Raw genomic sequence first — 26,189 nt, forward strand, 5'->3', positions numbered from 1 at the left:
TCAGGTAATTAGGTTGATATTTAATTACACGGAACCCGGGTTCTTACACAAGGCAGGAGATGGCAGCCAGCAGCTCCCCATAACCTTTCCAGCCTGGGTGACTGAGGCTAAGGAGATGGGGACACATGGGACACATGGGTGAGGTGGGGGCTCTGGCGCAGAGTGTCCTGCCCAAAGCTGAGGATAGTGGCCACTGGGGATCTGCTCCCTCGGCTGGCCCAGGTCTGCCATCACTCCATGAGGCAGAACTCTGACTCCTGCGGTCGCATGTTGGGTAACACATACAGAGCCACAGCCGCAATAGCCAAGAACACCATAGGCTTCCACATCCCAAACAAGTTCTGTGGGGACCAAAGACAAATGGTGAGTGCTCAGCCTTCTGAACCCTTCCCTAAGCCAGAGATTCCCCTGTCTACTGGCACTGGAGAGACATCAGGAACCTCATGGTCTGGTCTCTCTCACCTCCTGGGTAACTGCTGAAGACAATGTGGCCTGAGTTCTGGCAGTGTTGGACATCTGGAACAACGCCAGGTAGATCACCTGAGGTGACTGCGTGTAGGCATGCCCAATGGAATGAGGAGAATACCAGTTCCTGTGTGTAGAAGCAAGCTCAGGAGGCAGACCAAAGAGTACCCAGATGGTCGCAATGAGAAAGGATCAAGTGTCATGGCAAGAAAAAAAGAGGGTAAATGGGGGCCTTTGGGAAAAGCAGCAGTGCCTCATTGGCTTTATGCAGGAGAAGTGAACTCAGTCAAAAGGATAAAATGGAGGGGGAAGTAAAGAAAGCACACCATGGAGTACAGGCAAATATGAGGTTCTTAGGCAGCCAAAGCCTTTTGTGGAGGACATTGGTTTGGGGAAACTCAAGGAAGCTGGTCACTGGTCTAGAAGGCAAATGCCAGGGTCCTTAAAACACCCCTGGTCACCAGGGTGTTGACTTCCAGAGCATGTGCCACTGTGCTATGTCTTCTAGACTCTGCTGACCACAGCGAATCCTGCTGATTCGTGGGACAACAAAGCAGCATCATTTAGGGCACATGAAATTGTGGACAATACATACTTAGGAAAATAGTTCCTATTGTTACTACTTTTTTTTTTTTTTACTGTATTACTTGAAAGACCAAATTTGGGTTTTGAGTCCTAAGCTATGGCATAATAATGCGGAGGATTTTAGGTAAGAGCAGAGTATAGCCCATTGATGCTCAGAATGCATTTGCTCAGAGTATAATGGAACTAAAAAGAGGATTTTAAGCCAGCTATAAAGAACAAAGATCTCCTACATTTGTAGAAGTAGTTACTAAATAGAGCAGCACAAATGAAATGGAAAGCACAATGCTGGAGATGGATATATAGAGTAATTTATGTAACAAAATAACTGGAAGGTCACCTGAGGGGCTCAGTCAGGTAAGTGTCCAACTTTGGATTTCAGTTCAGATCATGATCTTAGGGTCATGAGATCCAGCTCCATGTTGGGCTCCACACTGGGCATGGAGCCTGCTTGGGATTCTCTCTCTCCCTCTCCCTCTGGCCCTCCCCCTCCTCAAATAAATAAAATAAAATAAAATTTAATTTAATTTAAAAATAAAATAAAATGGAAGATAGAGCTGATCCATAAATGTGAACTAGTATTCTCTATACCAGAGATGCAAGTTCCAGACTGGCTGAGTGGAGGGCTGCTCCCAAAGGGTAAGTCACATCAGGCTCTCCTTTCAGACTGGGTTCCTAAGTTGGCAGACCAAGGAAATGTTTTTGGACTTTATCAAGACATCTGACAGACTTTCCATGATATCCTTGGAGAGGATGGGAGGAAATAAGAGTAGGGTACCAGCACAGTTTTCTGTGTGACCATTTAATAAGTGATCAGTGAGCTGGATAAAAGAGAGCCTGGAGAGACAACACTCTAGAGGCTCAGCCCTCATCTTTGATGATCATGAACAGGGCGCCTAGCTGGCTCAGTCAGAAGAGCAAGCAACTCTTGGTCTCGGGGTGGTGAGTTCAAGCCCTATGTGGGGTGTAGAGATCAAATAGATAAAACTTAAAAAAAATAATGCATAATATAAAGGTGGGCTGGTCACCTCTGAGGAGGATGCAAAGCTGGCAGAGAAATGGGTAATTTGAAACCACAAGGTCAAGATTAAAAAAAAGAAAAACACAAACCCAAACTCCACAAGTTACATCAATGGACTATACCTAATGGGAATGAATTAAAAAATCTGCCTTGGATCAAAAAATCAACTGCAGGTAGAAAATGAGGAGAGGATGCTTAGCATATGCAATATGCAAAGAGGCTTTATAAACAATGCATGCCCTGAGTTAACAATGTGACATTAGTTGTCGAGAGCTAACACCATTGGAGGCTACATTAAGAGAAGTACGGGGTCTTCCTAATTACATGGAAGCAACCAAGGAAAACTCCTCAAAATGTGGAGAGATGGTAAGGAGGGAAGCAAGACTGGCATTTTAGCTGTTGCTAATATTAGTCCTTAGAATCCAACTCACAATTCAGTGGTGGTATTACTTGACCTCTCCATGCCTTGGTTTTATTATATGATAATAAAAGCTACCTCGTTGGGTCGTTGCAAAGATTAAATGAGTTAACATACATAAGGTGATAAGAACAGTGCCGATCACATAGTATGTATAATGTAAGTATACACTCTTCTAAAATTATTTATGGGGTGTTTTACCATTTATGAAGCACTTTCATAAACATGAACTCCTGTGATCTTCACACAAGGAAGACAGAGGTTTGTTTGACCATCCTTTGCTGTCATCTCAGAAACGAATGTTCTCATTATACATTTTGCCCACTGGGACTAAAAGGAAGAGGCAGAGACAGACTGGGCCAGATTTTCTGACCACTGGTCAGCCACACCTTCTACAGGGCTACACTGCCTCAGCTCCTGGACTGGGAGCTGCAAAGCAAGAGGCACAGCCAGGCTCCCCAAGAGCGCCCTACCCAGGGTTCCTTCCTCTCATTCTGCATGGGCCTGGCCAAGCTGCAGAAAGGTTACATCCAAATGCTTTGGGTCTCCCCTAGGAACTGAGAAATCTGGATATGGACCGGAGAAGAACAAGTATAGGGAGACACTCTGTCACCAAAGGAGTAAGTAGAATGCCTTAGAGGGGAGAAAGGATGCAGAGGAAAACAAGTAAGGGGAAAAGGATGCTGGTGAGTCCTTACCAACACATGCTTCAGCTGCCACCCCAACCTGTGTGTTAAGCCAGCTGCACTCCATTTGCAGGGGTGAGAAAGGAGGGCAGGGAGTGGGGTGGACAGGGGAGCAGGAGAAAGAAGCCAGAACAGGCCAGGAGAGAATAGTTTATGGGTTCCAAAGATAGGTGGAACCCTAGGGCTCTACCTTGGGCCCTCTAGACCACATTCTGCCTCCTAAATTTGGTATCCTGTTGACAGACCAGATTACATGGACCAAGGCCAAGTGGAAGGTGCCCAGAATATGTCAGCCTCGGTGCCCTGAGAACACTTGCATTTCGCTCTTTTCACAAGTACCTCATTCTCTCCAGAAAGCCTGGTTTGGGAAGCCAATTACAATAGAATCTGGACCCCAAAAGGGATAAACGGAGAACTATAAAATATTTACTGGCATTCTTATTCTGATTTTTCCTAAGACCAGAAGTCCCAAACCAGAGAATTCCTTAGTAGAAAGAACACAATATGGTAGGGGTTTCTATTCCATTTTCACCAAGTTTGAAGGACAAATTGAGGCTGCCCTCATACAAATGCCCCTGGGCAGAGGGATTAGGGTTGGGGTTGGGGGCTGGTCATGGCAGACCAGAATTCCTCTCTCACCCAACAGGGGAGGCAGTGATGCCTTATTTTGCCCTCTTGGGTGGTGACAGTAGTGAGAGCGTGGTTCTGGGGCTAAACAGAGACAGCCTTGCCAACAGATGTCAGCTCACCAGAAGTGGTCAAGCGTTTCTCAAAGTAGCCACAGTGCTGGTAGCAGCCAAGGCTTTCCCAGCCAGAGGATAAAAACTCAAACTGTGTCAACAGTATGCATTCCAACTCACTATATGTTAGGAAGACGTGCTCAGAGATGTGGGCTCTGCAGTAGCCCGAGGAGAAGTCAGGGCTAAAAGTCAGCCCTGTGTATCCTGCTGTCCAATGGCTAAAGCAAGAAGCAAGCAAACGAGAGAAAGGGGAAAGAGGAGAGGCCAGGGCAACCTGCACCCTCCCTCTACCCCTCGGAAGGAGAGGACTCAATACCAGTACCTGTGTTAGGACGACGTCTCAGCCCACCAGCACCAGAGCAAAGCCGATATGACCACCAGGCCTACAAGAGGCAAGGAGAAGATGGGGGGCTTGGGGGCAGGGGATGGCTGCAACATACCAAATGAGAAGGAAGCACAGGGAGAGGCCAGGAGATGGGGGGTGGTATAAAAAGACAGAAACATATGAATCCAATGAATAATGAAGATGAGAAAACAAAGGGAAAAGAGAAAGAGATTGAGAGGTTAAACAACAGGCAGTGAGGGCAGCCATATCTCTCCCCTGGCCCGGGGCCTGGATCTTCCCACTGGCAGCCTGTGGAAGATGCAAACCTGAATGGGTTAAATCAGGCAGTGGGGCCACTCTCCTGGCTCACCATAGACCTCTCAAGCGGGTGATCTGCACTAGACCGTTATTGTAGGACAGTGACTCTTGAAAAGGGATGCCCCGAGAGTAATGCTGGGCTCTCCAGATGAGGAGGACGTGTACTTCTCCAGGTCACTGGGTCTCCTGCCAGGCCACCCGTCCCTCCAGTAGCCCACTTGTTCTGGTTGCTCACCACCAGGTCTCAGTATTCTGGGCTCTGGTCCCGACGATCCCCTAGGAGTCTAATGCTGTTGTTGGGGGACAACATGCACTAGAACAGGCTAACAGTAGAGAAGTGTTAGTGCTTCGACTTGCAACAATCTTCCAGAGAGCAAGTGAATTCGCAGGCAGTGACACACATGCCATCAGAGCTGCCTGCAAAAGATTCGGGCCGCAGGGAGGCAAAGGGACACCTCCACGTGTAGACACAAGGAATGTGCTCAACTGTGAAGTTCAAGGATCAGGCTGGCGTTTAGAGATGCAGCACCCAAGGCAAGGAAAGCTAGGAGGCTCTGAGCCAACATGTGGTGGAATATGATGAATTTGAAGAAACTGGAACACTGGGGAATGGGCTGTGGTTGCTCCTACTTTTTACATCCTAAATAATGGTCCTCTGCCACAAGGTTAACAGAGAACTGCACACTAGATTTTTAGCCAGCGCTGCGGACGGAGTTGACTGGGACGTCCCACCACAAGAGACTTATTTTCTCCCCCTGTGTTTAGAGAGATGGAAAGAACTTGTCCTGTAAACTGAGGACTTATTCAGGAAGGACTCTTCAGGGAATCGGAGCCCCCAGTTAACCTCAACTAGGGCAGGAAATCAGTTGGTTCGTACCTATGCAGATGTACCAGTAGTTAAACTACAGAAATACTTTTGTACAGTTGGTAAACAACTCAGGATGCTCCCATACCAGCCTCTCAAGATCTAGCAACTAAAGGGTGAGGGCTCTGGTTGCTCCCCGGATGGGCCAATGGCCCTTGCTGTGCAGACTAAAATACTCTACCGCTTCTGACCAGCTCCCATCCTCCTGCCCTGTAATACACAGAACCTGTAAGGCACAGCAGCCTCCCCACACCCCTGACAGCAACGACAAAGGTCAACCCAACAGGGCACCTCAAGGAAGCAGGACCGAGCCACTAATGCAGGCTGAGAGGGCCTGAAGCAGGCCTCACATTGTCCTATCCTCAGCGCAGCGCCAGGTGAGGGGTGAAGAGCCCTCCTGACGTGAGAAACAAGGGCTACCACCCAAGTGAGAGGAGGTAGGATGGCAACAGCCCCACCCCGCTTCCCAGGAAAGGAGATCTCTGAGCCATAGGTCCACAGCACGTGGGCCTGAGCCCACCATCTCTCGTGGAGAGCCCACCTCCACCACTTCAGGCTCCATCTTCACTCTCCCCAAGTGCTGCGCCTCAGGCCTTGGCTGGCCTCTGCTCCTACAGACGTCCATCCTCAGGCTGGGTCACCCCTCCACACAAGGGCACCTGAGGGAGCCCAGAGCCCACTTCCCACTCAATCCAGCCTTTGACTGTGGTTACCTTTTTGCTCTCAGAAAGCTTGAGGGGGTTGCTTCCCTCTGAAGCTTCGGGACAAGCATCATCAGTGCTCTCATCTTTGCTGTCTTCCTCCTTGCCCTCCTGTTTTTGGGACTCTTCATAAACCCCGTCCTCATCTTCTGTGGACTTCACCTCTGGAGGCTCTGACATCACAGAAACCACTTCATTCCAGAGGACCTGCTTCATGTTCTTGATTTTTTCCTTCCCCTCCTCCATTTCTGTTAGATCACCTAAATCCGTGTGGCTGGCCTTGTAGTGCAGCACCACCTCCAGATTCTGTGGGTGGAGGCAGGGCAGGGTGGGGCTGCGGTTACCGCAAAGATGCCTACCTTTGGTGACAAAGCTGGACTATCTCAAGAGCACTTTGCTTCCCAGAGTGCTCGGTGCACAGGCAGCAGCACATTCTGGCACCGAGTCTCTCCCTGAGCATAGAGCGGTGACAGTCACATCCAGCCTCTCTGGACCGACACAACCATCGTTGGCCATTTAAGATGGCTACCAGAGCTAGAATCTTGAGCTCTGACCCTCAGCTGCTGCCTCCTACCCCACAGGGCGACCATGACTCCTACTTGACCCCACCCTCCTCTCGTCTTAGGACACAACTGCTTTGAATGAATTCCTTCTCTGCATCCATTTGGTCCCTCTCTTGGGCATGTAACCCAGGAAGAAAATTGGGCTGAGCTAATTGGAGCAGTTGTCCACCCTAGGGGATATGGTCCTTTGGGGCTGCACCACCAGGTATAAGTGATCTGTGTTCCACTGCTTTTAAATACACAGGAAAGGGGAGTATGGAATTGCCACCAAGAGGGAAATACTCTGCTACAAGAGAGAGGCCAGAAGCTTCTCTACAAATACCTCACCTGGCCAAAATGGTGGCGGTGATGATTTTTCTTCCCAAGATCTCGTCTGCCTTTCTGCTTATCTGGCTACTAAGGTTATTACTCACCTTTTCGTTCTCATAGCTGCCCTCAGAACAGTCCAGGCTTGGTATGGTCACCTTTTTATTTTTAACCCCATTGGCATTTTTGTTCATATTCTTATTGCCATTTTTCCCATTGGTTTCTTTGGTAACAGAGGACTTCTCTTTGAGCTGGCGGAGCTCTTCCTGGCAGCACTGCAGCTGCCCCTCCAGCTGCTCCTGCACTGCCAGAAGCCGGCCCTGCTCATCCATGCTCGCCTGGTACTGTAGCTGCAGCTCCCGCAGCTTAGTCTGCAGCTCTTTGATCTGCCGGGGTGGGGGGGGCAGAGGGCCAATCAGCCGCAGCCTGGCCTAGTCAGTCAGCTGGAGCCCTGCCTGGGGGTAACTCCCAGAGTGTGCCTTGCCAAGGCCCAAGGGGGAGCAGACGAGAGGAAATTTTAAACTGCAGGATACGAGTCTCTATTGCAGTTTCACAAGTAGGCTCTGAATGAGGTACCTGACAGTTTACACCTAACGTGATCCAAAAAGGATGATTTAAATTATGTTTTTACTGTGACCTGTCTGGGGAAGAACTATAGGGCTACCTTTTCTGAACCTCGGGGCTTTATTACAGATAATCTTTCTGATGGAAACTCTTATTTGCCCAAGCTATTTCTCTATTAGGTACAACCACCTAATGAACCATGTGGTCCACTCCTGAGAGCGTGCCTGGACTCCTACACCTCACCCTGGAAACATAGGCAAATTCCAATGCTGCTCTCTAATTTCTGGTTTTGTCTTTCCTGACTTCTGGCATCACTTCTGGTTGCCCTGGTAGGTACCAATACTAAGCAACCGAGGCCCACGTGCTGGCTGCTCTGTGAACTCTCCTGTGTGCACATGGTGAGCTCCGCTGGACTGTGGACTACTCCTGGGTTTAGAAAGACTGCCTTCTGTCCCATCCCTCACAGATGCACAGCACCCTTCTTGGCATAATGAGATTCGAAAGAAGGCAAGCCTCTGTCCTCAAGGTGCTCACAATCTAGCTAAAGAGACCCCAAATAACTAAAGGTGAAAAAATACAACTCCACAGAAGTGCTCTGGGACCTACAAAGGAGAGAGATGGTAAAAGGACAAAGAGAAAAGCTATTCAGAGTTTTGATGATGAGTAACTCTCAGCACAGTGAGCACTGAGCAGTGTCCATCAGCTCTGACCAGGAAGGGGGCGACTATGCAGAGCAAGCAGTGAGCTCCCAGCCCTCTTTCCTCAGTCTCTCCAATATGGCTGTGACCTAGGACCTCCTCTGGCTCTAGGAATTCCTGGAAGAAACCTGGCCTCCTAGATAGCAGTTACCTCATTCTTGTCGTTTGGGGAGGCAGTGGGCTTCTCAAGGCTTTCTATGCACTCCTTGAATTCCTTTTCACAGGTGTCCAGCTCTTCCTTCAGCTCTTTCTGCCTGTCCAGCAGCTTTTTCATCTGCTCTTGCAGCCGATCGTGTTCCTCCTGGCTGAGCTGATACATGGCCTGCACCCCCTGCAGCTTGATCACCACCTTGGCAACCATGTCCTCACAGTGCTGCGGAGGGTGGAGGAGTAATGACCGCACCCAGGGGAGGACCTGCCCTCCGCCCCACTCTCTTTGCTAGGCCCTTACCTGGGTACAGAACAATGGCGGCAAGGATCTGAAGCTGCCCAGGGGCTAATTCTGTATTTCCTCCCATAAAGCAACATCGCTGTGATGGGAGCATCTCCATATTAGACAGGCGGAGTGCCTTGTTCATTTCCAGTGACCCAGCTCAGCCCTGACCCCGCTGCCCACCTCACTTCTTGCACCCTTCACTGGTGACTTATCTCTTAGTAAGACAAAAAACTTCTCTCCCTGGCTGACCTCTCCTTTGGCTACTTTTACCTCTGTATCTTCAGGCCCAGCAAACTCATCGTCAGTGCTGCTGATGTAACTCTTGTAACAGGTGTCAGAGCTACTACTGCTGCCGTAACTCTTCTTATAGGTAACGCTGCTGCTGCTGCTGCAATAACTCTTCTCAAAGTTCTCATGGGCACTGGAGCCGCTGTCATAGCTCTTGAGAAAGCTCTCGTTGCTGGCCTGAGTGCTCCCAAAACTCTTGTGATAGCTCTCACTGTCATCAATGCTACTATAACTCCGGCGACAGTTCTCGTTGACAGTCGCCATATCGCCATAGGTCTTGTAGGACTCCAGGCTCATTTTTATGGAAGGGGACTGGCCCTGGAGCAGCTGCATTTCTTCCAGGCAGAGCTGTAGGTCGGCCTGCAGCCTCTTCCGCTCCTCGAGGAGCCTTCCCTGCTCCTGCTGCAGTAGCTCCTGCTCGGTCTGAGTCCCCTCATACAGCACCTGCAGAGCCTGCATCTGGGCGATGATCATCTTGGACTGCCGGGAGTGGGTGGGGAGACATTACCAACATTCCAGACACTGCCATCCTTCTAGCTGCACCCCTCCTGGGACAGATGTCTGAGATGCACTTCAGGGACCTGTACACCTACACTCATTTCACCATGGCCTAGGTCTTTAACAGCCTGCAGCTACTGGCACATGTCAGTTTCTCACACTGGGGATAATCTTCCCAGGGCAGATATTTTATGGTTCCCAGGCTCCCGTTCCTGCTGGTTTCTAAACTCTGGTACATCCGTCTCTCCATGCAGCAGAGCTGAGTGAGTATCAAGAACACTCTGCCTCCCTCCCCTCCCATCTTCTCAGTCAGGATATACCCATTATATCCTAACCCTGGGGCTCAGTCCCCTCCCCTATTCCCAATTCTAAAACCAGCCCTGGCCTTGAATGTGAGCAATGTGAGCCTACAAGAATTCCTCCTTCAGAAGATGTGGACCTGGAATTACGGTCTCACTACAAGTCCCTGTACCTCCTGTCCCAATTCTGAATCTGGCCTCTGGGCATGTTTCCCAGGCCCTCTGCGCCTGGCTTCTTGGCTGCTAATGCCCAGGATGAGATCTGATCAGTTAAGGAAATAGTTATACCTGGTTCCTGGTCAGTGTTATCCATGCTGAAATCTGATGCCCTTGGAATCTGACCAAATCTGTTTGGACTTCTGCAATTTCCTGGTTCTCCCTATCTAGGCTAATATCTGAATGAATAGGGCTAGCCTAAATTGGAACTCTCTACCTGCTCTTCCCTGCCCACCCTGAGACCTCAGACCAAAGGCATCCCTTAATCCTGAAGAGACTTGTGCAGAAGTCTCCACCAGTGTGACCTCAGAGGCATGGCCCCTTCCTGGTGCTTGAGATGCATGGATTCTCTAGTCTAACCCCCATCACGTGGCTCTTACTGCCACCAAAGTTCCAATGAAGATAATGTGGTCAGTACCAAGAATGCCACATGCTAGGAATTCTTCCCTTGGAAATGAATGGCCCCAGATTTGTGGCAGGTAGAACACCAAAAAGTGATAGATTTTGATCACTGGAAAGTATACTGCTCAATTATCAACCAGCTCATGAGAAGGGGATGACATGCTCAGAGTCAGTCCCAAGGAATCCAGACAAACACTAAATTGATACTTTAAATCTGGAAAATGATGTTGAAGGGGCTGCATCAAATTATCAAGTGATTAGATTCCTGGGTTACCCCCAGTTCTCAGTGTTCACAGCACTTCAACTGAGCATGTACCTGATTGAGGTCCTCAGGCCATAGCTAAAGCCACATCTTAATGAGCCTGTGGGTGGGCACGGCTGAAGGAGGGGGCCTCGGGCTCATTCTTACACTTGGCCAGACAGGCCTTCCTGACTTTGACCCTTCCATGGAGCCCTCTTCCCTACCATGCTGCTGTCCCAGGAACTATCTCCCTGCCTCTTGTTCTGGTTACCTTGTTCTGACCACACTTGGAGGACTTAGGTGATTTGGAATCATCGGGCTTCTCCAACACATCCCGGAAACGAGACTCTTTGAAATGATGCAGCTCCTCATGCAGCTCTGACTGTTCTTTGAGCACACACTCTTGATTCTGCACCAGTTTTTTCTGCTCTTCCTGCATACCTTGGTAGAGCAGCTGTAGTTCACACAGGTCTTGTAACTTTGTAAGTAGCTCCTGACTCTGTAAGGTGGAGTGGGAAGGAAGCAGGCAGGAACCGTGGTAGCTACATAGAAGACCCATGCCTCCTCCTTCCTGCTGGGGACCCTTCCCTTAGGAGTCTCTGGGTTGGCTCTGAACAGCCATCTGGGATGGGGTTGGTGTGGTGGGGGAGTGGTCCTTCTGTGGAGACCTGCTAGGTGAGTAGTCATGATCTCGTATGGTGCAGGCATTCTGTAGTTTACAAAGTTCTCTCAGAGTATATTTTATCCAGTTGGACTAAAAATCTAAGGAGAAAATGCTGGGCAGGTTCCAGAGTACAATATGTATTTTAAGATTTAAAACCTACTCAGCTATACTCAATTTTTTGGTTTGAAGAGTCAGTGACCAAAGTAAGCCATGGCTGACTGAGAAAAGGTTTGATCCCCACCCTGATCTTTTCCCCAAGTATAGTCACACCTCAGAAGCTTCTCGAAGCAGCTTCTCCCTAGTCAGCAGCCATTCCCTGGCTGGGGTTACCTTAGGGATGAGACCAGTTTTGGGCAGTGGGAATGTGAGCCTGTGCAGCTCTTCCTGCAGCTGCCCCTGCTCCTCCTGCATCCTCCTCTGATCCTCCAGGAGCTCACACTGCTCCATCTGCAGCTGCGCCATCTCCTTCTGGCTGGCCTTGTACTTTTCCTGCAATTCTGTCAGTCTGGACAGCAGTGTGTCACACTGTGGAGGGGGTGGTTACTCTGTGAGGCATTTGTCTGCACTGTCCGGCAAGCAGAGCCCTTCTGTGCTCTCCTGCATCTTGTGGTTCACCAGAGGCTCCCTCCCTGTATGGTCCCCTTGGACGGCCCCAAGCCATGCTGCACCCGTGCAGGTTTAGACACCAAATGGGAAACCCCCACCAGGCTGCTCAGGACTGTCCGGTTATGCTGTAAATTTCGTCTTCTGGCCCCTTCTGAGAGCCCTGTGAAGGGAGTGTTAACAACACCCCTCCCTTCTCAGGTCCCCACCTTCCTTTCCTTTGGCCCTTCCCTTTGGTAAAGATCATTCTCCTGCCCTGCTGGGAGTTCTGGTTCCTGTCACTGTCACCAACCCCAGTTGGTTTTATACCTAATTATACTTCTTACCAATAAAAACTCCACCCGATTTGTCCCCATTTTTGTTTTCATTATCATCTTTTTAAATCTCTAGAAAAATATGGGCTACTGAATTTGGATTGAAAAGAGTAAATTATCCCATGATTCCATGAAACCAGACCTTCTAATATCGAATTCATCTCAATGCTGTTTTAGGACAAGAGGAAAAGCTGGCTCTGTGTCAGCGAGCTGGCTCCCTCTCTGTAGTCTCTTCTACTAGGAGAGGAGAGGGTGAGCAAGTCATAGACACTCTGGCCTCTAGACTGAGTGGGAATGGAAGAAGAAAATGTGAACCTGGGCATAGAGAGGCAGGTGGACCATTGGGGTGGTCCAGATAACCTCCCCATTCTGGGTCTTCCGAAGGCTTTTCCCTGGGGACACAGCCTGCTGCTGGCTGTGGTAGGAGCCACTGAGTATTCCGGCAAAAGGTGACTTGCTCTACCATACTTTGAGAATCTCGTGCCTTTTCTCCATCATGTTTCAACATCTTCCATTTCCTATCAGTGATCAGGAGCTGAAAGTGCTCAACACAAGGTCTAAGGATAACTGATAATGACTTGCATTTTATACACTATGGAAAAAAAGAAAATAAGGAAAGCCTCACTTATCACTACCAGGATTTATTATTAAAAGCAAGTAAGAAAGGAATAGTATTCTATTCAATTTAAAGAGGGTAAAACTCAAGCTTAGAGAACTTCTCTATTCTGAAGTCACAGAGGAAACCTTAGAAGAGTCTAGGTCCTTCTAATATCCAATCAGCACCCTGGTCTAGTTGCACAAGACCACATCACCTGACAAGAGCATCTGCAATCTGCCTGAGAAAACTGGACCTTCTCTTTCTAGGTCTAATGATAAAAGTTGCACATGTGGGCTTTTCTGTATGTTCTCTGCAAATGACAAGATATCACTATAAGTTCTAATAACAAGGTCTAAGTGTCTACACATATGGAATCACATGCAAAACCCTCAGGTGTTCAGACTGGATGCAGCTGCACTGATCCTATTAGGCTGTGGCTTGGGCTCAAAGTCAAGATCAAGGCAAACTGTTTAAAAATAAATAGTATGGGACTCTTCTTCTGTTTCCTGACTTGCACACCCAGCTGTGACTGGACAGACAGGGAGCTCATCAAGCCCCTTGGTTGGATGACTGCACCTGTTGCCCTTATACCTCCTTTCTCCAGAGGAAGTACCCAGGAGACCTCACCTCTCTTAATTACAATTACCTTATTAGCACATTTCCCCTTGTCTTCTGGGATGGGCTGGGTGGTCTTGAGCTCCTTCAGCTCCTGCTGGCAAAGCAGGAGGTCCTGCTCGAGCTGATCATACATGTGCTTCTGCCGCTCCAGCTCTTCCTTGCTGGTCTGGTACAGCCGCTTCATCTCCTGAAGCTGGGCGTGCATCTCTGCATTCTGGGGCAGGGGAGGCAGGCCCCACCATCATCCCAGAAGCCCTTGCAGCTGCACTCTCTCTTCACAGACAGGGACTAAGGGGTCCTACCTGGCCCTTTCCAGTCCCAATTTCATCCCAATGGGGGCTACCTGAGATGGACCAGACCCTAACAGGCTCGACACAGGGGCCTTCTGGGGCTTCCCTTTTGGGCAGATGGGGAAGAAAAAGAGAGCTACCTTTTTACTGGCTGATTTTCTGATTTAAAATCAAAGGAAGCTGCGTGCATCATGACTCTGTGAAATCACCCTTCTACTAGGCACCTCTTTATCCCCCATACCAATGGCTATACTACAGAATGCCATGAGTGCCCCCTCCTCTTTGGTACTACTGCTTTCACAGAAGATTCCATCTGGCTATATTCTCCCTCACGTGGAGTTTCTTTTACCTTCTCACTGCTCTCCTGGAAGGAGGCCACGACGTTCTTGAGGCGCTGCACCTCCGCCTCATGGTACTGCAGGTCCCCGCACAGCTGTCGCTGCACTTCTAGCAGCTTATCCTTCTCGCACGTGATGTGCTGGTACTGAAGCTGCAACTTCTGTAGCCGGCACAGTAACTCCTGCGGTGGAGGGGGCTGTGGGCAGTACCTCTGTGGTCCTCAACCCGTTCACTCTTCTGCCTGAGTCACTCTCAGACACAGATAGTCTAAGACCTGACTTCTCCCTACCCCTTGCTTACCAGTTGTCCTCTCGCCCAGCGCCGTGCTCAAGGGTGGCCGGAGATCCGTACCAGTGGTGCTGCGCATGTGGCAGCTGGACTTATTTTAACTCTGCTCTGATCCACCGTCCCCAAAACCTCTAAGCACCTCAGTTGCCCCTCACCTCCTTTTGTGGTTACCTTCTCGTTTGGGCTTTCTACGACTGTGGGTTTCAAGACTCTGAGCTGCCGGAGCTCAGACTGAAGCTGTAGTTGCACCTTCAAGAGCTCATTCTGCTCATCCTGGCTAGCATCGTACTTTTGCTGCAGGGCACAGAGTCTGGTCTTCAGCTCCTCGTTCTGTGGTGGGAGGACGTAGGTAGAACAGTTACTCTCAAGAGAAACAGCAGACCCCTCTACAGACCAGTTTGGGTCCTTTCCAGACGTAGACATCTTGAGGAGCTCCCACAGGTCTAAGGTTGGGTTTCTTCTCTGAGGCAGACATTCAGGAATGGCTACCATTTCTAGAACACAAAGCTATGTGACTTGTCCAACTGGTCTCCAGTAGACTGTTACCCCTGGTCTCAGGGCAAGAATCAGCCAAGCACAGCCTTGCTCTGCATTAATCCTTCCCTGATGCAGCAGCTTCATGGAGGCCCTTCCGCCCTCCCCATACTCCCTTCCCCCATCAGTGTTTACCTGGGTGACATTGGGAGAGGTCTGAAACCGAAGCACCTCATTCTGTGCACACTTAAGCTCTCTCTGCAGCCGCCTCTGCTCCTCCTCACTGGTCCGACGATGATGCTGTAGTTCTTGCAACTCACAACACAATTCCTTACACTGTACAGGAGACGGAACAGAAAGGCTGATTGAGGATAGGTGCCACACACACTTTGAAACTAGACTTGGGGAAGAAAAAAAAAAAAAGAATAGGCTTGGAAAGGATATGGCATTCCTTTTTTTGGAATATTTCCATTGAGCAAGCAAACGAGAACCCATAGTACTATCACCTGCCATAGTGTATGCCTCCTTTGTCAGCCCCGTATCTAAGGAGATGTTGCTACTGTAGGCCAGGAGAGGGTAAAAGAGAGACAGTGACGGTGCCTGCCTTCCCCTACCTTGTTCTGCATGTCATGCATCTGCTCTTCAGCTCCCAGAAGCTGTTGTCGCAACAGCTGGGTTTCAGGATCCGGTTCTAGAAAATCCATTTCTGAAGTCTGAGACTCTGCTGACATCGTATTCTTTAGCATTTGGGATTCCAGCCACTTTTCTGTTGCTCTTCGTGTCCTATAATCCAGAACCCCAGAGCCATGTTTGGGAAAGTGCTCTGCCTGGCATCACCTGGTAAGGATGCTTGGTCCTGATGTCTTTATTTTAGGCAAAGATGGTAAAGAGCCTTATATTGTGATTTGTCTTCCAAATAAACATGTCAAGAAGGTGAAGAAAAAGTCCCAGTACCTCAATCAAGGCATGCTTGGCTCTGGGAGACCTAACAATGCTAGTCTAGTTGGGCTCAAGGCTGGGCCTTGTGTCCAGCCAGCTCTAATCTGGAGGGAGGTACTACACCATTTGACTGAATTCAGCCTGTGTGGACAAGAAAGGAATCACTGTGATCAACTCCAGGGCAGAGCAAACCAGACCCCAATCCCTAGAATGGAAGTAAACTAAATTTTAGAACTCCAGTCCTGAGACACTTGGCTCTCCATGTTTGCTTCTAAGTGGCATCTGTGGAAAAGACTGGCTGGGTAGAAGTAGAGGGACATTTATTAGCCTAGCATCTCCCTTCACTGGTTCTATTCAGAGAAAAGCCAAAAGCAGAGTCCTAAGAGTCCTCCTAGCCTGCCGGTTATACCTCTCTCTCTCCAGATCCGCAAGCTGCCCCGTGAGGCTGCTGTTGCTCTCCTGCAGGGCCTGGTACTCCTCGTTCAGGAAGCGGTAGCGTTCTCGCAGTTGCTGCAATTCTTCTGCAGAGGACAAATGGAGACGTGTGAGATCCTGGGGAAGAAGCACTGGTAATCAGCCCCTAATTTTCCTGCTTAGAAATCAGATAGCAGAAAGCTGAATAGCTTCTCTTTTTCTAAAGACTGAAGAGACACCGCATGCAGTGGCTTAGAAGACAAAACCCCCCAAATTCCACACTGCTATGTGTCTTTATCCTCTTTCACATAGCTGCCCTTCTTCTCATCTGCCCAGATCTGCCCTGTGTACCCATCTTCAGAACCCCAACAGAGGAAGAGTCTTGAGATTTTAGGAGCTCGTGAAGGTTTTAATTGAGTTTCTGGGTTATTATATTTCAAGTTTCCATTGATGATTACCTTCCTATTACTCTTTTAGTACAAAAGCTGAGGGATGTGAAACTGCCACGTCACACTGCCAGTCCTGGCCTTCTGGAGACAACCTGGCTATCCTGAACGTCCTTTTACTTACTTTATCACCACACCAAATACACTGGCCTGCATGTGGTCAAGAATTCATTCTGAAGATCTTTTATCAGCTGACAGAAGAGCCCATCCCCACCAGACCCACATATCATCCTCAATCATCAGCAGAGATCTGGTTGCAATGACCCGGCACATGTCCCTAAGTACCAGCTACTAATACTTTCTGGAGCTACAATCAAACAAACACCTCTATTTTGTTTCTTCCTGATTAAGAATTATTTATCTTAGAATACCAATTCTACTGATATTTAAAGAATACTGACTTGCTCCAATTAGAACACAAGGTCTATCGTACCTGCTGTAAGAGTCAACACCCTGAAATTCACATCTAACGTTCCTTCTTTATTCCAACCAAAAGTTTTTGGAGTACTGCAGATTACCATGGAAGGAAGGAAGGAAACTAACCTTTAATATAAGCCAACCATGTGCTAAGCATTAGACTTGATGGTTTCAGCCTTCCAGTTAGCTAGTCTGTGAGGACTTCAACATACTAGGCATTTCATTTAATCCCAAAAATAGCCCTGTAAGGTTTGCTTTCCCTTTTTTTAAAATAAACTTTTAATTTTACAATAGCTTTAGAGTCACAGAAAAGTTGCAAAGATAGTGTAAAACTCCCTGGGAGAGCTCTCATCTCATTTCCCCTATTGTTAACATCTTACCATGGGTACATTTGTCACAACTAAGGAATCAATATTCATACATTACTGTTAACTAAACTCAACATTTTATTCAGATTCCTCTCCATTTTCCCTAAGGTCCCTTCCTATTTCAGGATCCCCTCTGACTGTAAAGTTTTATTAACCAATTTTTACAGACACAGAAACTAAGAGAGAGACAATAACCAGGCCAAGTTCACCCCACTAATTAGCAGAACTGTGGTTCTGCACTCAGGTCTGTTTAACTTTGACCCAAGCTTTCCCACTGTGCTGGCCTCACTCTCCTGGCACCACCAGCCCAAATGCTCTTCTGAGAAACTTGTTACAGCTGGGAAAAATCACAGTTTTTTGATTCCTTGTTGATTGCCTCTGCTTGACCTGGCCTAATACAGGGCCTCCCATTATACCCAAATCATAAATCTAGCCTCAGAATAAAGGCAAACTCTGATGTCATGAATCCTAGCAACTAGCTGGGAGACTCATTGTCTGAAAGCAGAGCTCTAAGCTTTTTAGTACTTCATGTATTACTGGAAATAACCTCTCTTCCTCTCCAGCTGTCTTGTGCTCTGATTTGTTGCCCCCTAAAGCTTCTACGTTGGAGAGGGCTCAAGGAGCCTAAGCATTAGCATCCTGGGACCTGGGAGCAGGACTGGAGCCCCCCCCCCCCCCCCCCCCCCCCCCCCCCGCCCATAACGCGCAGTCCAGGCAAACTGCCATGATGCCAGAGCAGCAGGAAGTTTCCCAAGGTGATCAACCCCTTATCCTCCCATCCCAGAACTGGAGACTGTCTCAGGAAGCGCTTTCCCATAGTTAAATCAACAAACGTCCAATGGCTCTCTGAGGAAGAATTCTCAGAATACACCTCCATAGTGTCATTTCTCATACCACCACTGACTAGTTATGTGACATCTAGATAAATTCTTCTCCCTTATGGTCTTGAATTAAACGTGGAGGTTTTTTCTGGAGGTTTTTTCTAGAGGTTCCCAATTCATGATCTAAGACCACCTTCCACCATTTTCTTGGATACTAACTCCCTCTGCTCGGCTTTACTGGCAGGCCAGGAAGGGGGTTTGCCCTCTTATACCTTGCATCTCGGAGAAATCTGAAAGACTTAAACTATTGGATGGGTCAGAGCTCTTCATCTCCATTTCTGCACGGAGGGAGGTGATCTCCATTTCATACTCTCCCCGAATGCGCTCCATGTCATCGAGTTCATTCTGCATCCGGCAGAGATCCTCCTGCAGGGATGCTATGTCACTCTCATGTTCAGTCGCGGAATCCTCTGCTGCTTGCCGCAGATTATGGATCTCAGCCTGGGCCAAGTGCAACTCCTGTTCTATTTCCTTAAGTTCACTTTCTTTCTCACGCTCTAACAGGGAAATCTCCTCTCGTAGAGACCGCAACTCACCTGCAAAGCCCAGAGGTTGGCATGGTCAAGAGGATAAATGGACTTATCATGTTCTAGAAGCAGAAAGTTAAAGGCAGACTTATTTCTTATCTGGAAACTACTGGAAATCTAGTCTCTATCCCATCAGAGAAGTATAGCTCCATCTGCTATGGAATAAAGAGGACTCCATGTAGGAAGGTAGAGTAGAAAAGGAGATTCTGAGGCCTGGCACCAAAGCAACCCCTTAGGCTACTGCAAACAAAAAGTATTAAGTGCTCCTGTGTTGCAGATCAAAACTAATTTACAGTATTTTACTGATGCACTGAGTCTTTCCAAAAATTCCCTGACTAAAAAAAATTTGCACAGACTATTCTCATCTATTCAGTCTGGAAGCTTAGAAATTACAGAGCCTCACAGCTCCCACGAACTGCCTAGTACTGGCCCCTGATGTGTATTTAGAGTTCTCAGCTTAAATGAAAATGTAGGCTCATCACATGATAACCAAACATGGTTATGTCCTTCACTTTCCTTATTACATCCTTGATCTTAGGGTTTAACTTTCCTTTAGGGTCCCCTCTGGGGTCTGGCCTTAAAAAAAAAAAAAAAGTCTTCCTCAGATCCACTGGAGTATGGAGGAAGGTCCTCTTCATCCAAAAAAGTTCATAATTTGGGAGCGCAAAGGGGCAGGGCCCGCCCAGAGTAGAGGGGCGGGGATTGCAAGCCCGAGGGGGAGGGGCTTGCTCGAAAACTGGGCGGGGCGGCCTCTGGTAGGGAGTTGGGGTGCCAGACCCGGATTCCAAAGAGCTAGCGCCGGTTGACAGTGGGTCTGGGGCTGTCCGAGTGAAGCCTAGGGCCCGGGAATCGGGCTGCGGGACAGAAGTGGGCTCTTACTCACTGGTTATGGCCTCCATCTCGTCGGCCCCCCCGCAGGCGGTCTCCTTGGGGGGCCTCCCGCCGCCGGCCGGTCCCGGCCCCCGCGGGGCTGTGGCGGCCAGAACGGCCTCTCAACACCAGCTACCTCTGAGGTCGCGTGCGCCCCCTCTTGGCGGAAACGGGCAACGCGCGTGCACAAGGGCGGTCTCTATAGTTCATCCGGCAGGGTGCAGTTTGTGTGTGTCTTCAGCAGACCCTCAGCCCCTCTCTTGCTTGAGACCTCATGCTTAGTAGAAACAACCCTACTTAGTAGAGAATCGCTCCTGAATTTCAGTTTTCCCAAGTAGTTGCCAACCTGCAACTCTACTGACTTCCCTCCTATTTGTAAGGAAGTATGTCTCTTCTCCAAGCAAAGAGGTCTTTTCCTCCTCTACAGGATTGCTTCCTTCATCATACAAACATGATCTAATGTAGTGAATCCTATCTCAAACCCCCCCCCCAAAAAAAACTCTCCCTTGACTTCATTTCCTCTCCCCTTATTTCTCTGCTTCTCTTCAGAACATGTCTACTGTAACTAACTGTACTCACCTCCTCTATTTCAACTCCCCCTTCCTCTTTAATCCCAATCCAAATGGGCTTCTGTCCTCACTAAAATATCTCAGAGCCCTCCAAATAAGATGCAACAGGCATCTTATTTGATTTAACAACTTTTGACAGTTGATCATTATCTCTTTGAAGAAATTTCTGCTCTTGGCATCCAGGACATGAAATACCTTTGCCATTCCTCCTACCTCAGTCTCTTTTGTTCATATCTCCTTTACTGGACCTTTAAATACTGGAGTATCCCTGGGACTGGCCTTTTCCTCTTCTTATATCTCACCATGTGATTTCATGATGATCTCTCAGGGATTCAAATGCCACCTATATGCTAATGACTCCCAAACTTATATCTCCAGCCTTGATTTCTCCCCTGGTTCTAGATTCATATATCCAACTGCCCCCTTAACATAGTTATTTAGATGTTAACAGTCATTTCAAACTCAACACGTAAAAACATGTCTCCAATGGTTCCTCTAGCCCTTAAACTTGTTCTTTACCAAGTCTTCCCCATCCCAATAAATGACAGCACTGTCCATTCAGTTTCTCAAGGCTAAGTGATCTTTCATGTCTCTCCTATTCCCACCCCTCCCCCACCCTCCACCCCATCCAATTCATCAGAAATCCTGAGGGCCCCACCTTCAATATAAGACACTCCCATGTCTTTTTACTGTACTTAGAATAAAAACCAAACCTCCCAGCTGACCTATAAGGTCCTTTGTAATCCAGCCTCAGCCTGACCTCTCAGAACACTCTCTCTTACTAGGGTCCTCCGCATGCACTCTGCTTCAGCCACAGTGGCTTTTGTTCTGTCCTTCAAACACATGAAGCTCATTCCCACCTATGCATTTTTGCATGTGCTATTCCTTCTGCCTGGTATGCTCTTCCCTCAGATCTTTCTCATTATTCAAGTCTTAGCTCAAATGTCATCTTCTCAAAGGGGACTTTTCTAACTGCCCTATCAAAAAAAAAAAAAAAATTCCATCTCACCACATCTCTCTATATCCTATTGTTATACTGTCTTCATAGCATTTATTGCCACTTGAACTTATATTGTTTATATTCTGCCTCTCCCCGTTAGAATGTACTCTTGATTAGGGCAGGGATCTGGTCTGTCTTGTTCATAGCTTGTCCTCCAAGTATATGGGCACTCAATAAATGAATGATAAACAAATAAATCAGCACCATTTTACGGATAAGGAACTGAGTCTCAGAGAGATAAAAGTGACTTGCCGAAGATTCTAAAGCATGTCAAGTGGCAGAGTTGGGCCCAAGAATCTAGGTGATCCGAAACAAATGCTGTCTTCCCAGATGCAATGCATCTCCTGCCATTTCTCTCCCTCACCCTCTTCCCATTCATTGTCTACTTCTCCTGCATCTATCTTGGCTTACATTTTTCCCTTCTCTTTTCTCCCCTTTCTCTACCTTTGCTTGTTCCTCTCCAGGCCCAAAACCCGGCCTTCCTTTTTTCTCCATTTATATTTTTCTTTTGGTTTGATCTCAGTTCTCCCTGGAGAGTCCCTGCTGTTTTCTAGGGCAGCTTCCCTAAACCTTCTGGAAGCCCATGGAAGTAACAAAAGCTGCCTCTTTTTTTGGTAGTACAGGGGAATGTGGGACACCTGCCTTGCTGCTTTCCAGAGACAAAGGGATGTGGGCGTTAGAAGAAAGGAATTTGGGGCCACAAGCTTGGTCCTAGGAAGCAAGAAAAGCGTTCTCATCTGCTTCCCTTAAAAGATGTAGAGTCCCCTCAGTCACTTCTCATTGGCTCATTGCTTTTCCCATGGTGCCCTTGTAGGGACAGGGAAAAACAGTCTGGTTTGGAATTCAGCCCTGATTACCTACCCCATGACCCGAAGAACAAAGGGAAAGGGATATAGGTGTGAAGGGATGAGAGAAAAGGGAGAGTGTTAGCCAGAAAAAGAAGATGTGAAATGGTAGGGCAACAAAGGGCAGCGGAAGGCAGAAGAGCCAGGTAGAGATGCAAAGAAGAACAGAAATTAGGTAAAAAAGAGAATGGGGAGAGAAGGAGGAAAAGGTGAGAATAGTAAGGGAAAAATGAGGAGAAAGTACTGAATTAGTTTATATTTGTCTGCTATGCTACAGTCAAACCCTCAGGACAAAAGTACTTGGATGGCCACGTTCCATCCAGTCCAAGTGCTGGCAATTACCTTGGAGCTGCTGGATTTGCTTGGTGAACACCTCTGCCTGTTGGGCGCTGGCCAGCCGTTCATCCTCCAGGAGTCCTGCAGTGAGAGAGGCAGCAGGCATGATCCTGGGATCTGGGGAGCCCAGACCCTCTGGCCCCCTCCCAGGCACTCACCCTGCAGCTCCAGGGAGTCATCCTCATGCTGCCCTGCCAGTTCCCGGGTCTCCTCCAGCTCTGCCACCAGCTGTAGCACCTGAGCCCGCAGCTCTTCCAGCTCCGTCTCTGTGAGGCTCAGACCCCGGTGCTTGCTAACAGACAGGGAGCCCACACTGCCACCTTTCTGCACTTGCTCTTCCTCTTCTTCCACCTCTTCTTCTTCCTCTTCCTCCTCATAGAGAGCTGGGAGTAACACTTCCCCTAGGAGAGAAACCCATCCCACCAGGGGGTCAGAGGCAACTTCTTTTCCAGAGTCCTTCAAGGGCACTTCTGCTCATTGTCCCAGGGCAGAGATGGTATAATAGTGCCACCTGGTGTCCCCCAAGGAGCCCCCTCGGCAGGACCTGCACTCGTGATGAGTCCTCAGGTGTAAGGGTCAAGTTTGGAGGTAGCCCATCCCCACCCAGGCCCTTCCTGGACCAGTATTGTACCAGGTGGCCTCTTGCTACTGACTTCGGGCAAACTGAGCAGCTGGGTGCTGGTTAGCTATGTGAGCTTGCACAAGGATACATGCTTCTTGCAATCCTGGTGGTCTCTGCATAGTGGGACAAGTACTCAAGAAAGGATTCAGATGCTGGCCATGTCTTTAGGCCAAATGGGACAAGAGTTAAAGTCTGGGGTTTGTCCAAAGTTAAAAAATTATCCAGGTGGCTTGGAAGAAATTAGCCTTTCCAGAATAAGAAAGGATTGCCTATCGGTAGTTAGAAAAAGAAAACATCTGAATGAAGTGATTTTAAATGTTTTACTGGACCAATACTGAGGCCTTTTCAAATGTATTCTATCACATGGCTGTTCTGAAATTTTCTGCAGAGTCCACCTTCCTTTTCTCTGCTGTTAGGGGGCCTCTCCCCTCCTCAAGTGTTATGAGTTCCCTCCTCCTAACTTCCCTCCTCAAACCTGAAGGAAACTTCAGGTTTCAGTTCCAAGGCTGTACTTGTGTGTAAAAAAAAGCCTACCATTTTAATGCATCAGGAAACTGGGGTGCACTGGTCCCCAGCCTCTGGTTGGTAAGTACCCCCTCCTTTGCTGCAATGCAGTTCCTTGAAATAGCGACATTTTGTCAGGATACTGATTATTTGCTTTGTTTTACAATTCTGAATCCCTGGTCTCATGACAGCAGCCTAAGGTCCATCTGGGACCCCTTGTGTCATCTGTCCCCCTTAAAGGAGCAGGGTTGCCCACACAGTGTGCGTGAAGACCTGGGAACACTTCACAGGGAGTCCTGGGAAACGGATCAGCATCCTTCCAGGAGTCTGGTGTTGGCAGCAACTGTCAAGTAACATGGGTGCGGTGGGGATACATGAGTGTTGGGAGGTTGGCCTTCTCACCTGCCCCCTCCCAGGCAATTCTTTCAGGCGGTAAGGGATCCTAAGAGAACCAAAGCCACAAAGGCTTACATTCAAAGTTAGTGGTGGTGGCACCAGAAGGACAATGTTCACTTCACATGCTCACTTCCCTGCTTTTCAAAAATATGAGACAGCTTGGGATCTGGGTCGGGTGGCAGTGAGAACAAACCCCCTGCTGAAAGGCTGCTTCAAAGCTCTGTCCAACGAGGCCTCTTTCTCTGTCTGGCAGCTCCCCCCGGGACACACAACCTGGTTAGCTGGTGATTAGGGCCCCAAAGGGAGGCACCCAGAACCTCCCTCAAAGCCTGAGCCCTGAGGAGGGGTAGATTTCAGACCTGAAGGGTAGAGGGGGCTCAGGTGAGCTACAGGAAGGGCTCTGTCCTGGCTGGGAGCTCTGGGGACCAGATGGGGTAAGGAGGAAGGAAGGGAAGTTGGCTGAGGGGAGAGAAAGAAAGCTCTTTGGGAAAACTCACCCTCCATAGCTTGCATCCCCCGCCGCTCCAGGGACCCCCAGCGTTGGCCTTTCTTTCTCTCACAACCCTCAGATGCTTCATAGGAGCCTAAAGTGGTCACTGTGGGTCCTGTGGGTAGGAAGAGAGGAGACACGGTGGGCTACTAAGGGGGCTGGGGGCTGGGGTGCACAGGAGGGAGAGGGGGACGTGCCTTCTAGCCCTCTGGAGCCCCAGAGTTTTTAATCCAGGTGGAAGTGCTCGGCTCACGCAGCCCCGGCCGCGACTTCCCTCCCTCAGCCGCCCCTCGAGCTGGGCCTGCGGGGATCCCGCCCTGCGCTGCCCAACCTCCTCGGCATCCCCAGTTCCAGGCTCCTCTCCCAGCACAGTCTCTTTAGCTGTGAGGGAGACGGGCAAGAGCCAGGGCAGAGAGGCTGAGAGGGTGAGGCGGTGCGTGGAAGGGGAAGGAGGTGATGCGGGGGGGGGGGGGGGGGGGCGTGTGGCAAGGGGCTCCGGGCCGGGGCCGCTCCCCTCCGCTCCATTCTCTGCCTGGACCCCATCCACCCCATCCTCGCCCTGCGCTCGGAGCCTTCGGGCCGGAGGGGGCGCAGGGTCTGGGGCCCCCAGGGCTGGACCGACGGGGTGGAGGGGTGCGGGGCGAGACCGCCAGGGGATGATGCGACCGGTGTGGGGAAGACCCAGCCCGGAAAGATGGAGACCGGGCCCGGGGTGAGGGGCAGGATGGAGGGAGGAAGACAGGACGGAAAGGTGGGAGCGGCGGGGGGGGGGGGAGGACGTGGGGGTCTGGAGGGAGGAGAGATGGAGAAGAGGAAGGAGTGGCGGTGGAGAGGTGGGGGGGGCGGCTCTGACCTGGGCCGGGGCAGCTCCAGCCCGCGGCGCCCGCGCCCGCCCCGGCGCCCGCCTCCATGGCCGCTCGCGCCGCCGCTGCCGTCGCCGCCCGGAGGAGACGCCGCAGCCGCCAGGCCGGGGACCCGGAGCCGGGTGCGCAGGGGAGGGAGGGCGGGCCGAGGGGGCGGGGCCTGGCCGGGCCACCTGACGCCACCCCGCCCGGAAGCCCTCCCTCCCCCTCCCTCCGGGCCCCGGGGCGGCGAGCGGGCGCGGGGGCGAGGGAGCCGGTCCCCGACACACCCCAGGGCCGGGGCGGGGGGCGGGGGGAGCCCCTCGGGGCGTGAGGCCGTCCCAGGAGTGGCCACGAGGTCGCCTGGCTCCGGCGAAGGGTCCCGCCCGGTCGGCTGCGCGCGGAGACCTCTCGGGGCCAAGTGTCAGACGAGCCCCGTCCCGCGCGGGGATGGGGCAGGAAGAGGACAAAGCTGGACGAATCCTCCGCTGCTGCTTCCTGCAAACGCGCGGACACACGCCCGCCCAGCAGGGCCCCGTCCACCTGCGCAGGCAGCGCGGACCCCGGCCGCAGCCCCCATCCCCGCGCCGTGGCCTCTTGCGTCCCGGGACTGGCCGCGTGAAGGCAGGAGAAGGGGAGCCAAGGCCGAGATCTGTGAACCGCAGGGCCCTGACCCCTCTGCTTTCCCCGCGCCCCAACCAAGCCAGAGCCCGAACCCTCTCGGGAGGGCGGTGCCTTGGCCCCTGCAGCCCTCACTGCCTGAAGACCTCTTGCCTCCACCACTCTGCCTTCCCCCCTGGCCCCACACCCAAGGAGCTGCGATCCACGACTTCTACCCACCCTGCCTCTGGAGCCTGTTCCGAGTGGGCACTGCTGATTTTCACTCTCATGCAAGGGAGATGT

The 26,189-nt window shown here is 50.2% G+C and overlaps 1 protein-coding gene across 5 annotated transcripts; it reads right to left on the reverse strand.

Moving 5' to 3' along the window:
* Positions 1-25,447, reverse strand: CCDC136 (coiled-coil domain containing 136). 5 transcript variants are annotated; one of them, XM_072764102.1, is made up of 19 exons: positions 25,298-25,447; positions 24,452-24,559; positions 22,591-22,833; positions 22,439-22,513; positions 18,498-18,821; positions 16,169-16,280; positions 15,435-15,603; positions 15,016-15,156; positions 14,518-14,676; positions 14,069-14,239; positions 13,458-13,643; positions 11,627-11,821; positions 10,904-11,131; positions 8,959-9,456; positions 8,404-8,625; positions 7,098-7,376; positions 6,134-6,427; positions 4,235-4,341; positions 1-341 (listed from the first exon to the last, which is right to left on the reverse strand). In XM_072764102.1, the coding sequence occupies exons 1-18, from the start codon at positions 25,353-25,355 to the stop codon at positions 4,240-4,242; spliced, it is 3,564 nt and encodes a 1,187-aa protein (XP_072620203.1). In that variant the 5' UTR covers positions 25,356-25,447; the 3' UTR covers positions 1-341; positions 4,235-4,239. The 5 variants fall into 5 exon arrangements, with proteins under 5 accessions (XP_072620203.1, XP_072620202.1, XP_072620204.1 ...); XM_072764101.1 differs by lacking the exon at positions 4,235-4,341; XM_072764103.1 differs by lacking the exons at positions 4,235-4,341; positions 11,627-11,821 and having other exon boundaries at positions 25,298-25,446.
* Between the last annotated feature and the right edge of the window lie 742 nt (positions 25,448-26,189).

Source organism: Vulpes vulpes, chromosome 7, assembly GCF_048418805.1.
Source record: "Vulpes vulpes isolate BD-2025 chromosome 7, VulVul3, whole genome shotgun sequence".
NCBI lineage: Eukaryota > Metazoa > Chordata > Mammalia > Carnivora > Canidae > Vulpes > Vulpes vulpes.